This window comes from Artemia sp. Qi Xiang Cuo, chromosome 5 (assembly GCF_049724085.1).
Source record: "Artemia sp. Qi Xiang Cuo chromosome 5, ASM4972408v1, whole genome shotgun sequence".
Taxonomy (NCBI): Eukaryota; Metazoa; Arthropoda; class Branchiopoda; order Anostraca; family Artemiidae; genus Artemia; species Artemia sp. Qi Xiang Cuo.
The window spans coordinates 65,943,968-65,958,892 of NC_142798.1; the positions used below are offsets into that span (position 1 = coordinate 65,943,968).

Below are 14,925 nucleotides of genomic sequence, written 5' to 3' on the forward strand. Positions count from 1 at the left end.
TATATATATATATATATATATATATATATATATATATATATATATACAATATATTTATGTATATTTAACTGCCTTTACTAAAAGTTGTACCCTTCTTATATATTTTTCACTGTCATTTGTGTTTAACCCAAACTGATAAGCCCTTGAGGACAGAATTGATTTGTTAAGTTTGTTATATTTTTTTAATCAAAAATATCCTTTTCATTCAAACAGATAAAGAAAAGCAGATATGATTTTCATCGCTTTATTTACAAACGTTCAAAAAAGTAATAGGATATACAACTATAAACAAATTTAATTACACACAACTTCGATATGCACCATAACATATGCACCGATATGCACCATAACATAGAATCACAGGTATAATGACGTCACTAAAAGGCACAGCGATTGGCATGAAATGTTTTTTGGAACAAGTGCGATTTCTGCTTCTCTCCTACTTCTGCCAGTATTTTTCAAAAATGGTAGTTTTATCACAGTTCAGATGGTTGAATATTAACTCAGGAGCATCCAAGTCGTTATTAAGATAACTGGAAATAAATAAGCATTTAGTTAAAAAGTCAACCGATCAATAAATAGTTTTCTACGTAAACGAAATAATGACATAAATATAACCATATTTTTTTTTATTTATATTATTCAAACTAAGCCCTTTTTAAAGTTTGTTTTTCTTTTTTATATAATTAATTTTGCTTACTGTAAAAGTAAGCATGATTGAAAGATTACAGGAAAAATCGGCCAATACTTCATAATTTTATTGATGAGCATAAAAAACCAATACTTTGTAGAAAGCAGATCTTAGAACCAATGCATAGATTGACCCTGCACAATAAATATCTTTTATATTGTATATTTGTGATCATCAGTTTTCCTTATAAACAAACCCAAAGTCCATCTAGGAAATGAATTTTATACTAAGGACAAGGCCGTATCCAGGGAGAGGAGGTGGTTAGGGGGTTCAAACCCTTCACCCCCTAAATGTTTATGTGACTCGTAAAAACGTAACAGTAAAGGATATAAACAAATTTTTTATGCGTTTTCGAGTTTTTTTTGTGTATCCCTCCCCCCCCGAAAAAAATCCTAGATACGGCCCAGACTAAAGAGGAGGCCGTATCCTTCTCCCCCCTCCCGGATAGCGCCCTTATTATTGACAACAGTGATTTCGACAACCATTATGCCAACAGTCTTCTTTACATTGTTCCTACTAACTACATTTAAATATAGAGATTTCTATGAAAATGTCAGCTCATAATTTTGTGTCTGTGGGTGAAGGGGGGGATAATAAAAAAGTTATTTCCCAATTTGCCTAACAAGTGAACAGAAATTATTTAGATTTTAGGGGTTCTGGAGGAGGGGGGTCCACTCCCCTGCGGGTGTCCCTGGTTCCCTTTATTTTATTTATTGTTTTTTAAGTTTTTATTTTTACATTACCCCTCGGACTTGTATTTATGCTTTATACTTCTTTTTTCACTAAGGAAGATTGGGGGTCTCAACTGAAATATTTCTATTTTTCTTCTTTGTTCACGGGCTGTGAATAACCTCTTTGTTCTTGCTATCCTTCATTTTTTCGTTTTGGTAATAAAGTAGCCAATTAAATAGCCCAAAAGAATGTAGCCACCACTCCACAACAACCAAACAACAACCACAACGACCACTACTTCTTCCCTTTTGTAAGGATTTTGCCAATCGTGGAATGAATAACTCCGACGTTATTTGTCCTATCTATATACCATGAGGACTCAAACAAAGCCATATAATCAGCAGCCTTAGAAAACACAAGCTCAAGCCTGATCAAGTATCTTCTTGAAAACTCGACTTGACTGGAGAAGCATAGAAAGATACACCCAACGAAGCAGTCAACTTCTTGGCAGACATCAAAGCGACAATGTGAAAACATTCACAAGTCAGCCCTTGGAGGAAATCTTTATATGAAAAGGTCTGACAGGGTCAGTGGATCCCAAGAATCAAAATATAGAAGATGAAACGGGAGTAGAATGATAAAGATATGTCACTTTTGTCACTATACTGTAATTTTACTTGCCAAACTGGCTTTGTGGGCTCATATTGCAAGTACACCACCTCGTGGTAGTGGGGGGGGGGGAAAAATTTTGGGAGCAAAAATATATAATTATGTTACTATAAACATTGTCCCTCAAGAATAGATAAGGTTTATGACAACATTGAATCAAAATTTGTTCTAAGCACTGGTTTAGGGGAAATTTAGTGTGTGTATATCAAGTTGGGTACAAAACTCCTCCCGTCGCAGCCCTCGAAGTTCTCTGGTCCTTAAGATTCCATAATTTTCTTCGTGTTTCATAAAAATTGTGATTTTCATGTTTCGACAAATTTGGGCGCTATGGAAACATGGACCCCTCAAAATTTGTTTTTGTATTTGCCTGTTTCGAAGAACTAATGAAGAAGTGAATGCAAAAACTGGATTTTATTTTCTGCATCAAAAGCTTTTGGTAGCTATTTAATAGACACAGAAATCCAATGATAATTCTTGTGTGAGAAACCTCGATAAGATTTGTGAAGACACTAATGAGACAGGCTAAATGAATAGTTAATCGTGCAAATAGTCACCGCGTGAAGCGTAAAATCGACGAAAACTTTAGTGCTAAGATCACGTCCCACATTTCATATTCTTGATCCTGAAAATATTCAGGTAGATGAACATAGTGAATGCATTGCTGGCTTTGAATAGGGGTCTTGAGCGCTTTCTTTTTGATCAGTTACGCGTCCAACGTTACGGCACAATAGGCCCTATTCAAGTTCTAACTGACTATGTACAGGTACTGGTTCAAGTATGGGGTCTGTCTGGTTCTGAATAGGCTTAATCTTCCCCCCTTGGCGTTTTATGAAAAGGATTTTCGAATGAAAAGAAGGGAAAAAGTTTGTCTCATATCAAACAGGTAGTCGTGCGACAATTTTAGATTTTTATTAAAAGAATTTCCGCCGGATGGGGTTATGATTGAACACGGGGTTGTATAATTTCTAGTAACAAAACAAGGGAGATATAGAAGGATTTTCTCTGTCCTTGTAAACACATCCAAGTAAACATTGTAGAACCTAACTTATTTTATAATAGGTTCAACTCAAGGCAAAACATTAATTAAGAAAAAAATCTAATAAAAGTTTTTGTTATTGACACCAAACTGCCTTATTACAAATATAGCGTAGGAATTAAGTTTTGTTTGCCCGGTTTGTGTGTAGAATCAAAAGAACCCTCGTCTTGGGAATTCAACTTGGGGAATTCTCGGAAAAAAAAAAAAAAAAAAAAAAAAAAAAAAAAACTCCCGTAATTCCATTCAGAGCCCAATTCAACGGAATGGCCTGTAATTATCTCAAGTTTAAGTAAGAAATAAGATTTATTATTTTATTTTATATTTTATTTTATAAATGTGTCCCCAAGTGAGGATTTGATTTTTTTTTTTCTTTGTTTATCTATTTTTTATAATCTTGATATTCTATATATCCTGTTTTCTATGGAAAATCTATATGGTTTGTATCATACCATGTCTGATCTTTAAATATAAATTGAATGCCAAATATACACGTTACATTTTCAGATTAAAAAAGAAACTCACAGTGCATGCCTAGACACGTACGCGGGAATTAATTTATTTTTTTGGGGGGAGGGGGGCCAAATCCTCAAATCCTATGAGAAGTATTCTATGAGAAGTATCAGAAAATTATGGTGAAAAAATCGTGAGATTTCGGGGGGGCGGAGCACCCCCCCCCCCCTGCGTGTGTGCCTCCGTGAAGGTTTATGTAAATAATTTCTTCCTTTCCATATACATAATTTAACAAATGAAAATATAGTGGAAACGGGAATAATGTTTAAAGAGTGGAATCCGTTTTCATTATATTTTCATTTGTAAAATTTTGTGAAGGGTTGCGTTCCCTGTAAAAGACACGATTTACAACAAACATTCAGCTATAACTTGCGCTAAATGGACAAGATACCTTTATCATTGGATCCATTAGTTTCAGATCTATCCATTTACTATCAGAATCATTATCGAGGGGGCAACCACTTCACGCCATTTGATGCACTTATTGGAGCACCGCGTGTGCTGATCAGCTCCACCACCCGTGGTATAGTCCTCAAAACAATGGGCAGAGCTTCACCACACTTGGTATTCTTTTGGCACACTTGTCACGCGCACACCTGGTGTACGTGTTCTTGAAGTCAGTGACCCCTCGATTATGATATTGATGAGACTTTTTCTTAGAAAATGATCTTAAATATTTTAAAAATAGGAAAACTTTCCTATTTTCACACGTTCCTGACGTAATTACAATGTATTTTTAATCTAGAAAAACGCAAGAAAATCTCGTTCGATAGATGGGTAAAGCTGGATCAGCTATCAAATAACGGCAAAATTTTCGTCTTGCGTTGAAACATCAAACCGTAATACTACAGAGAAATAATGCGCAATGCCAAAATTTGCACAGGAAACATAATCCTCAACTATTGGATGGCAGATAACAGGCACACATGCGAGTTGGCGGTACCCAAATGTTTTTTTTTGGGTGGGGGGGGGGAATACAACTTCAAAAACAGAGAAAAACAGACAACTTATGTGGAAGAATAAGAAATCATCGGAAAAGTCATAGAGCTCGGCATTTCAGGGGGCAAACATGGCCTCAACAGTCCCATTTCCTCCGCCTATGTACTTGGGATCATGTGCTCATATGACGCGACCGTCCCCAAGACAGACGAGTGATTTTACCTTCCCTAGAGCTTAGAGTGTAGCAAAAAACGCGTCATAAGAAGGAAATTACTTACAAGCTATATAACAAAATGTTTATTGAATTTATAGTTTCTCATGTGGAAATCCCCCCCCCCCCTCCCAGCCTGCGAGAGAAAAACTAAAATGGTGTATTAAGTGCAATGACTGTTATTCATTTAAAAGCGCTATTTTCAAGTTATGTCTTCCGTCTTTCAATACAGCCATTAAATTAACCCCGCTCTTACAACGCCAAAAGCAGGGGGACTTTTAGAATAATCCGGAAACACAAAGTAAACACAACAATCCAAAAATTTTGCTCAAGTACAATTTTCCTATCCAAGTCAATATTTGCGGAGACGGGAAATCTAAAGTAGCAGAAATGTACTGGCTGTTTGGCTGCTTATCGAAGCGGCAAGCGGAAGCAGGCATGCCAACGTTGACAGCAGTAGTAATTATTGCAAGAGTTTTGCCTTCAAGCAATGATATTAAGGTGTTCAGCTATCCGCGACAGAAAACAGTGACCGATATGCTTTTGTGAATCTGATGGGTTTCAAGGAAGTGAAACAAAACTGTTATTTTTGTTATAACAGACAAATCGCATTTACCAAGGAGAGCAATTTTAATCTCGTACTGAAGCCATTACTGGTCTTCCTCAGAAGAAAAAATCTCACGAGTTCTTTTAGTTACAAAATGTTCTGGATTTTATTCTTCTCTCTCTCTTTTATGTCTCTTGGACAACAAAATTACCAATAATCTAACTAGTATTCACGAACACATAATAGTTATCTATAGGCTATGGATGTTGATTGAAGGTTGATAAAGAATATACGAAATGAAAAAAGAAAATTTATTCTGGGGGAGAGGGACATTGCAACTAGTAGGCTATTGTCTATAAATTAAAAGTAGTTTCAGTATTTGGGTATTATATGTTTAGCATTTTAATACCTTAAATATCAGCATATGACATCAAGGCCGTATCCAGGGGGGGGGGGGGTACCCGGTTTGACCCCCCCCCCCGAAATTTTTTACCGAGTTGAAAATAAGTCGAAAATTGGTAAAACCTAGGTAAAAATCAGTAAAATTAGTCGAAAACTGAGTCAAAAATTAGTAACCCCCCCCCCCGAAAAAAAATCCTGGATCCGCCCTTGTATGACATTATCAATAATAGCATTAAAAACATGATATATTTTAATATTTTGTATTTCGATATGTATGTGTCATGACTTGAATCCAAAAATTTTCTTCTAAGATATTGTGTATTTTATTTCCACTAAAGGAATAAAGTATGTGTATGGAATAAAACATGTATATGTAAACTGTGTATTTAAATTTTGTGCGGATTTTATATGACGAAGGACGTCTCCTTTGAACTTTTTAAAGGTGAATCTAGAGAAGAAAGGGGAGGGGGGAAACAAACAAAAAAAGCTAGATACTTAAAACTATTTCTCATACAAATAGTCTCTACGATCAAGGGCCGCTATGATCAGTTATTCTTAAGATATTTTATCAACATACTAAGGCCGTACCCAGGGAGCGTAACCCTCTCCCCCCGAAATTTTTTCTGACTCGTAAAAACGTGACAAAAATGGATATAAACGATATTTCTTATGCGTTTTTTTAGTGTTTTTGAGTAATCCCCCCACCCCCGAAAAAAATCTTGTGTAAAATGTCTAACGCTCATTTGTTATTTTAACATTTATAAGATTCATCTTCACTGCGTTCCAAAAGGTTTGTTAGAGATATTAAAAAAAAAGATTCTGCTACAAGTCTTTCTAAAGGTCCTTAAACCTTATCTTTTAATTGTTTGCCTTTGTATGGTTGATTTTTGTAGTATTAGAAGAAACAAAGTGGGACAAAACTCGGATCCCACGACCAGTTTTCTTAGGTGTTTTCGTGGAATATATCTAATCCGACGGGTCCCCTTCCCGTCAGCCCTGTAGAAGATGGGACCAAACCAGGGACCGTATTGTCAAACAGAGATAAATTGATTGTGGCACAACAGGATAGTGACACCAATTCGTGAAAATGAAGGAGGGGAGGGGCAATTTTTTTTCAAAGTCATGGAGATTGAGCAGTTTTTTTTTACTTTTTCAACGGAAATACCAAAAAGGGACATGTTTCAACGAAAACAGGAAAAGAAAAATGTATTTCTAAAATATAAGAAGACAAAAAAGGAGGAACAAATGTCCCCTCCCCCACCTTCAATTGGTGACCCTGCATTTTTCATTGTAAAAATCCACTAATTTATAATACTTCTTGGAAACAAACATTTCACTTCAACCAATTATGTCAAAAAGAAGAAAATAACCTTTCCTATGTATGACTCTAGTTTTTTTAATACTTTAATTTTACGAGTTTTGTTGGACAATAAATAGCCTTATTAATCACTTCAAGCTGCGGGTGCTATACAAACACCAGTGAGTATCATCCATCCTCGTTATGTTAGTTATAGATTACATACATACGGGTAGTTTAATTGATTACTTACTGTTTTGTATAGATAGGACAGTGAAAAGTGCCAGAGCCAAGGAGATCATTAAACGAAACTTCCTACGGGGAGTAGCGAGAAACCCCCAAATATTTAGTCAATTTTAACGATATTCTTTTAATGTAGGGCGTTCAGTTTTTTTCTTGCCCCCTTGCGGGCTACTGAGTGGCACTAATACAGGCAACGGTCTTCGCATTCAACGGGATCAAGCCCTTCAAAATATGAAAAATAAATTAAATATGTTTTTTTATTATTTAATAGCTATACACAGACCTTCTTATAGCTGTTTGCCCCGCCCCCCCCCATACTCCCTTTCCCTAGAGTCTGATACTTCGAAAATAGACCATTTTAAAGTCCGCATTTCTAAATTTGGTGTTTTGTAACACGTTTCTCTACACACTCTTGAGGGGGAGGGGAGGAATTTCAGGATATCCTTCCCGTTTCCTCCTAACACAATCTTTTAATAATAGCATTTGTTTTCTAGATTGTTTTTGTTAATACAAGCTTTCGCAAATGAAGCAAACCGCCTGGGAAAAAAACACAGATCATTTTGACACTGAAAAATTGGTCATCCGAATTAAAACACATTATGTTCAAAAACGTTTTAATGCTTCATACTGTCTAAAGCCACACCCCCTTACCATCATATACATAAAGAAATGATAATTTCCGGAAAGGGGCCTTCCAAGACGTAACTATAAAGAGCTCCAATGTTTCCAGGCTTAAGGGCCTTGCTTGAATTTCGTTTTAGGTGTGAACTACGGTACGATGTAAATAAGAGAATTTATTCAACTGATCCTGATTATATTAATCAGTATCAGTTAATATCGCTCGACACTTGCTTTTACAGTCCGAGTGAGGTTCATGCCTCTCAACTTTGAAATGAGATCTCTATGAAAATAAAGTGTAGGCGACATTGCGGAGGGGGGTTTGTAACTTTTATATTATCTTTCTGTGCCTTTTAAACTATAGGATTCAGGTCGCTAATTTCGAATTAATCTCTTGTCCAAAGTCTTCGCTGCAGGGGGGCACCAGCTTCAAAAATATTTTTCAGGTCTATCAACTTAATGCTTCTGTTTTTCATTTTGGAAGGCAATTATAACCCTTCGATGATATAACAAGGTAATTACAGCTATACAATACCTAAGCCGACAGGTAAGAGACGGGTAATAGCTACCCCAAAAAGGAAATGGGTGAAGCATGGGAAATTTTAAAAGATATGAAGTAAAAGAGCTGTCACACAATATAATAAAGTTGATGGTTACTATTCAGGATACGGAAGTAGGGAAGAAAAAAATTACGATGTCTCCGACGCTATTTCCTCTTTTTATCTCCTGATACCGGACGATGAGTGAAAACCTGAACGGATGGTTAATAGGACATCTATTGAATGAACATTTGGATGAAAGCGGAATGTACTAGTTTACTGACTTAACGGTCGCCACAGAGGTACTTGTATGATATACGCTCTACCTAATTTTCTTCTAATATGTTTCTCTGAAGCTCAATCCTAATGAAATATACCAAAGTAAGATAAAAATGTAATAGGCTACTTTAGAAACAAATTTGGGCTATATATTTGCACATTAGGGGGCGAGGGGGGTAAAATATAGCTGGTCTGTATGCCTAATATGTTAGGTACAATGATTCTGCTTATTATATAGTAAGAATTGATTTGTAACTTCACACTATTCAAATAATTTACCCCCCCCCCCTATAATGTGCAAATATATAGCCCTAAATATATATTTTCCATCTATTCTGTCACTTCTCTTTATCATGTTTCACGCTAAGCTGAAAGAAACAAATGAAAAAAAAAACTGGTTCTATAATGCGTCAATGAATGAACAATTTCAGCGGTAGGGCGTTTATTATACAAGTACCGCAACTGATAGAGAGGTGCCCGAGGAAATCATTTATGAAGCAAAAAAAAAATTATTTTCCTCTTATTCCATTATAATAAGTTTGCTTCAATTTTATAAGTTTATGTCTGTAACATGTTTTCGTAAGCCAACCACACGATTCTTTAGTTTCTGGAAAGCCTAAGAATCCCACCTGTTTTAGGACCTATAGCCTGTAAGAAATAATACCAAGAAAATGAACAAAAAGTTATTTTTCACCTGGTCGGTTCCCCTCTGTGAAATACAGAATTTCATTGCGTAAGTTTTTTTTTATCAAGATCGTACCCCTTTTTGGAGGTATAGCCCCTTTTTTCTAAAATTATGCAATTTTTCATTTGATAATAGCCTTTGACAAACAACTATTAAAGAACAAATTTTGTATATTCTGAATCAGCATGAATACTAAATTTATTTGTGACTCGCATTACAATCAAAACTTCCTTAAAAGTGCGCCCCTTCAAATATTTTTCAGAAGAGGGTCTCAAATATAAAAATAATTTTAGGGGCCTCAGTGCCACAGTTATTAAGAAGATTTTCTGATACATTTGTTTTCCATAGGGGTTTCTACCATGGACGCTGACAAGGGCGCCAGGAGACAGTGCTTTCCCTGGGAAAGAAGAAGACATCACAAATATATAAGAATAAGAAACTGAAGATCATTCCTATTTTAATTCTAGTGAAAACAAAGTTCCTAGTAGTGCATGCCCCCCTCCCGAGAAATTTTCAGACAGAAATCATGAGAAATTTCATGGTGCTCCCATGCTCCAGGATGAAATTCCATGAAATTTCATGCTTTCATGATGATGATTTCATGATGCTCCATGAATTTTCATGATCCCAGGGAAATTTTACGATGCTCCCAAATATGATGCTCCCAACCTCTGCGCCTTTTGCGTAGGTAAGCATATGAGTGCAATCTCTTATGTTGCGCTTAAGATATTTCGGCACTAAAAAGGGGAGTTATCACCCTGCAGTGTCTATACTATAGGCTTAATAAAAAAAAAAAAAATATTCTTCAGAATGAAGGAAAATTAATTATTATATCCCTCCCTCAGCCCATCTTTTAATATTTATCTGAAGGCTCACTGAAAGCTGAAAATTCGGGTGTAAAAATGTGTCTTTAGTGGCTTCAGCCCCCCCCCCCACATACACACAAAAAAATCCACTGACCCCCGACCTCAATAGCTAAAGCGCAATAATCACCTCTGTGCATCCTTATATGAAGCCCTAAATGAATTACCTAGTTAAATGAAGCTTTAAAATAATTGCCTATATTAACCTTTTGTTTTGTATGCCCTAGGTGTATATTTAGGGACGAATGCCTTGCGGCATTATGACCTCTGAAGCCACTTACCCTAATGGATAGTTTTTGATAATTTTAAATTTATTGGTTATCTCAGAAGTTTCACTCGATAGCATTTTAGGCTGACATTAGCGTTTAATACCACTAAATTGCAGAAAGCCACATCTGGCTGCGACGTAATCTCTTTTGCTACTTAAAAGGGTACTAAAACTTGTAATTTTTATTCGACTGAACACTCTCCTGATATTGTACGATCATTGGATTGATGCGATTACGCCGGTAAAAGAAAAGCACCAAATTAACATGCATCCGTCATCCTTTTCGAAAAAAACACAAAATTTCGCATTTTTGTAGACAGTGGCTTGAAACCAATGCAATTCAGCTCTCAAATATGCTGAATTTGATGGCATAGTTAACATCAAAATCACTCTTCTTTTTGGTGATGTTTCTCCGCTTCCTCGAAAATTTGGTCAGTAACTTTAAACTTAGTGAATAATAAATACTTAGAATCACCATAAAAATCTGATCTTTGTATGTAAATATTGCTATCAAAACTTTTTTTAAAGTTCTGATTGCTATTAGTACGAGTTGTTCCTTATTTACAATTTTTTACCACTAACTACCATGCAACAGTGGCGTAATTTCGTCAAAATCCTCGGGGGGGGGGGGCAAATTGGAGCCAATTTTTCCAGATCAAGTGAAAATTACAGTAAAAACTGAAAAATGAACAATTTATTAGCATGGAAGTACTATATAGTACTGTAAAGATACTTTATAGTACTACGAAGGTAAATATATACTAAAGAAAACTGATCCGTTGTTGTTGATGTTTGAATTATGCAGGCTTATGTTATTTTTGACAAGATATTTGAAGAAAATAAGTTTCAGCTGGGGGCAATGTCAGGTCTGGGGGGGGGGAGAAACCGAGGTCTGGATGGGCAGTTTCCTCCTGCCCCACAGCAAATTACGTCCCTGCCTTACAAGTGTCCGCTTAGTTTTCATGCACAGAGAGAAATGTAGGATAATTCCTTTAAGATAACTTCGAGAATATGTATGATAGTAAAAAAAGAAGTCCCCATAAAACATATTACATTTTTGAAAATCAAGGTATTTTGACTAAAAAGACACTTTACCAAAAAAGAAAAAAAAAAAAGTTTTTTTCCTCTTTCTGATAATTCTTCCAACCCCCTTGTAGATTTCAGGGGGCGTAAATTCCCGTGTGGCAGGAGGAAGATGCCCCTTCTAGACCTAACTTTTCCACAGATTTCCGTTTGTCCTCTTCAACCGTTTCAAGAATTATTCATGATTATATTTGTAATTATGATCATGTCATTTTATGGTATGTATCGTGTTATCCACACAACAGATACTACATACTACCACTTTGGGTTAATTTTGCCCTCTATTGGCTAGTTTTCCCCCACTTTAGGCTGTTTACTGGAAAATAAGTTTGCCCACGTCAGATTTTTTTCACAAGAGCTCGGATGCGTAAAATTCAAATACACCCAGGTTTGTAACTAATCCCCGAAAAATTTAAAAGCTAAGTGGCTTCAATTGGCTTTTTCTGCAAAAATAAGAACACCTTCGAAAGGTTTTCGTTCAATGTTTCCTTTTGCTTTGACGGCTTTCAAGTCTTTTTTAAAGTTTGCTTGACTTTTTATATTAAGCTGCGCATGTAAAGAAAAACAGGGAAAGAGGGAACTAAGCTTAGTTAGACTGTAAACTAAAAATTATTACATCCAAAAATTACTAGGAACAAATTCAGAAACCATATTTTTGGGGAGAGTTTAGAGAGAAATCAGAGAAGGCGAATAGATTTAATTTATTAAATCCATCCCATCAACAATAAACACCGGCCAGTGGGAAAAACGGTTTATCTCAAAGTATTTGAGCTTAACTTTTCTTTTCTTGAAAGAGTAAGTACTGAATGAGAAAATAGTAAATTTTTAACACCGACATAGCAGTAGCTTAAAGCATAAAATGCACCAGAATAACCACACAATAGAATTACAGGAAAAAATCAAATAATATCTGAATTTTGAACTACTTTGAACTACATTAAAAATAAATACCTTTATTGACTTTGCTGCCACCAAGTAATTGCATCTAGGAGTTCATCATCGGAAGGATTATAGATTTCCGTTTTCATTTTTTCTTCGTTAGAGTGTATCTCCCAAAGCGATCCAGTTCTTTGTGAAGAGGCATCACTTGAGTAGGATGGTGCCGGTGATGACGGGTCACAGGTATAATCCGGTGAAAGATTGTAAGAGCTTTGGCTTTCTGTTGATTTGGTTTCTAAGTCCCCATCGTCTCTCAAAATTTGCTCGAGGGCCCGAATATATTCGACTGCACATCGTAGTGTTTCCACTTTACTGATTTTTCTAGAGCGGCCAGGTCTTTTAGATCCATTTTCACAACGGCTATTTGCTATTGATGCGGGGATCTGTTGCCTTAATATAGCAAAACCTTGGTTAACTTGCTTCACCCTGTTCCTTTCCCTGGCGTTTCTTCGTACAACAGAAGCGCCGGGTCCTGAGGGTAAAACATACCCTAGTGAAGAAAATTGAATTCTACGCTTACAGTTTGAACCGGAATCTGGCAACTGATTCATGACACTCGGTTTTTCTGGACTACTCCGAGGTGACTGAACTGACGAATAACTCTGCTGAGACTGTAGGTGAGAAATTGAATATCCTACAGTTGTTGCCATAGCTTCTTCTTTATCACTGATAACAACTCTACTCTTAGACGCTGCGTGCGTAACTGCGATACACTCTGGTAGGCAGAACCTTCTTGTATACGCCTCAGACGATTGGGGTATACGCGTGGACTATGCCACGCGACGCCGCGCGTGTGTAGCCACCTCTGGGCATATTGTCACGCGTCAAAGATTACGACGAAGTATGGTATGTATTTATCAAAAGCGGCTGCTCGGAAAAAACATGAAAAATAAATAGGCAGAAAAATAATTATTTACAATTATCAAAGATAATTATAACAAATTGGATTGCACAGAGTTGCATGGAGGCTGATTATTTGCGGTTAAAAAAATTAAAAGCTAACTGAAATAGAACAGAAACGTAATTCAGCTTTTTATGAGAATTATACTTCTTATTTTAATCGTTGCTATTACCCTGACTGGGAACACTCGGGAAATATTTCGGCCGTTATAACTGTACTATTGGAACTAATAAAATGCACTTGTTTGGTTTTTATTACTCCTTTTTTCGGTTCTCTAACTAAATAGATGACTGTGTTCACTTGCCATCGTCATTAAATTTTCATAAATACTTTCAAGACAAGGGATTTCAAGACATGTCCAGGATTTTTTCTTGGAGGGGGGTATTATTTTTGGTGGGGGGGATTACAAAAAACACTTTAAAAGACAATTTAACATCTTTTCTATGTATTTTTGTTAAGCTTACACGAGTTGGACAAAAATTTCGGGGGGTTCAAAACCGATGCCCCCCTCCCCTCGGATACGACCTTGTTTCAAGACGAGGTTTTACTTTGCTTAGGATGAGAAAAGAGTTTGACTAGGTTATATGGCTTACTTTTTTCTGGGAGCGAAAATTTTGGCAAGTTTGGAGGGGGGGGGTCAAACTTCTAAAATAAATGTAAAGAGTGTCGGATTATATGGAAGTATGAGAGATTCTAGGAGAAACTTTAATAATCTTTATATTTTTGAAGAGCAGAAAAATTGGCCAGCATGCCCTTCTTTCCACGTATGAAAAAACCTCATATTTAACACTCCATTATTGAGCGCCGTTAATGAAGTCTACTATAAGCCTACCTTATCCTGGAAACCTCTCAAGAGTAATAAAAAACCCTTAATCAAGTTTATAATCACAACAAGAGCATTCTGAAGTGGTACCCATGTCCATATTTTATAAATTAATTTAAAAACTTTTTCCACAAAACAAGTTTTTCAAAGCAAAGTTTTTCATGACCAAGAAAGAGAGTCAAGTAATCTTCCAAGCGTACAACTACCCTAAATCACTATCAATAAGTACATGAAACTCGAAACAAACAGAATTTACAATAATTAGCCGATACAAACTCAAAACGAGCAAAAATTAACATGAGTAAGGCTGATAACCCCCATGCCTTCTCAAGGCCAGAACATAACTTGCGCTTTCCCGAAGAAAAAAAAACAACAGAAAAACAAATGACCTTGGATTGTCAGTTTAATTGACATATACTGCTATTAATCCCTTAAAGTTTCGATAATTTTTTATTTATAAAAGTAAAAACGTGAAAACATTTGAAACGAATTTTGTTTTCAGTAATGGAGTTCTTTACTTTTCTTTGAAAAACTTGTTTTGTAGAAAATATTTTTTAGTTAATTTCTGTTCGTTTTTTGTTGACATAGTCTTTGCCGTAATTTTAATTTTTTACATCTTTTCGGTTTTTTTTCTATAAAAATCCGTAGTTTGGCTTGCTTATAGTATGTTGGACAATATTTTTCAACAGTTTTTAATCCTGACACAAACA

At 35.9% G+C, this 14,925-nt stretch overlaps 1 protein-coding gene across 1 annotated transcript; it reads right to left on the reverse strand.

Moving 5' to 3' along the window:
- Positions 1-236: 236 nt before the first annotated feature.
- Positions 237-13,172, reverse strand: LOC148952405 (achaete-scute homolog 1b-like). Its single transcript, XM_089088952.1, has 2 exons — positions 12,504-13,172; positions 237-533 (listed from the first exon to the last, which is right to left on the reverse strand). Exon 1 carries the CDS (start codon positions 13,139-13,141, stop codon positions 12,506-12,508), a length of 636 nt encoding a protein of 211 aa, XP_088945078.1. The 5' UTR covers positions 13,142-13,172; the 3' UTR covers positions 237-533; positions 12,504-12,505.
- Positions 13,173-14,925: the final 1,753 nt, after the last annotated feature.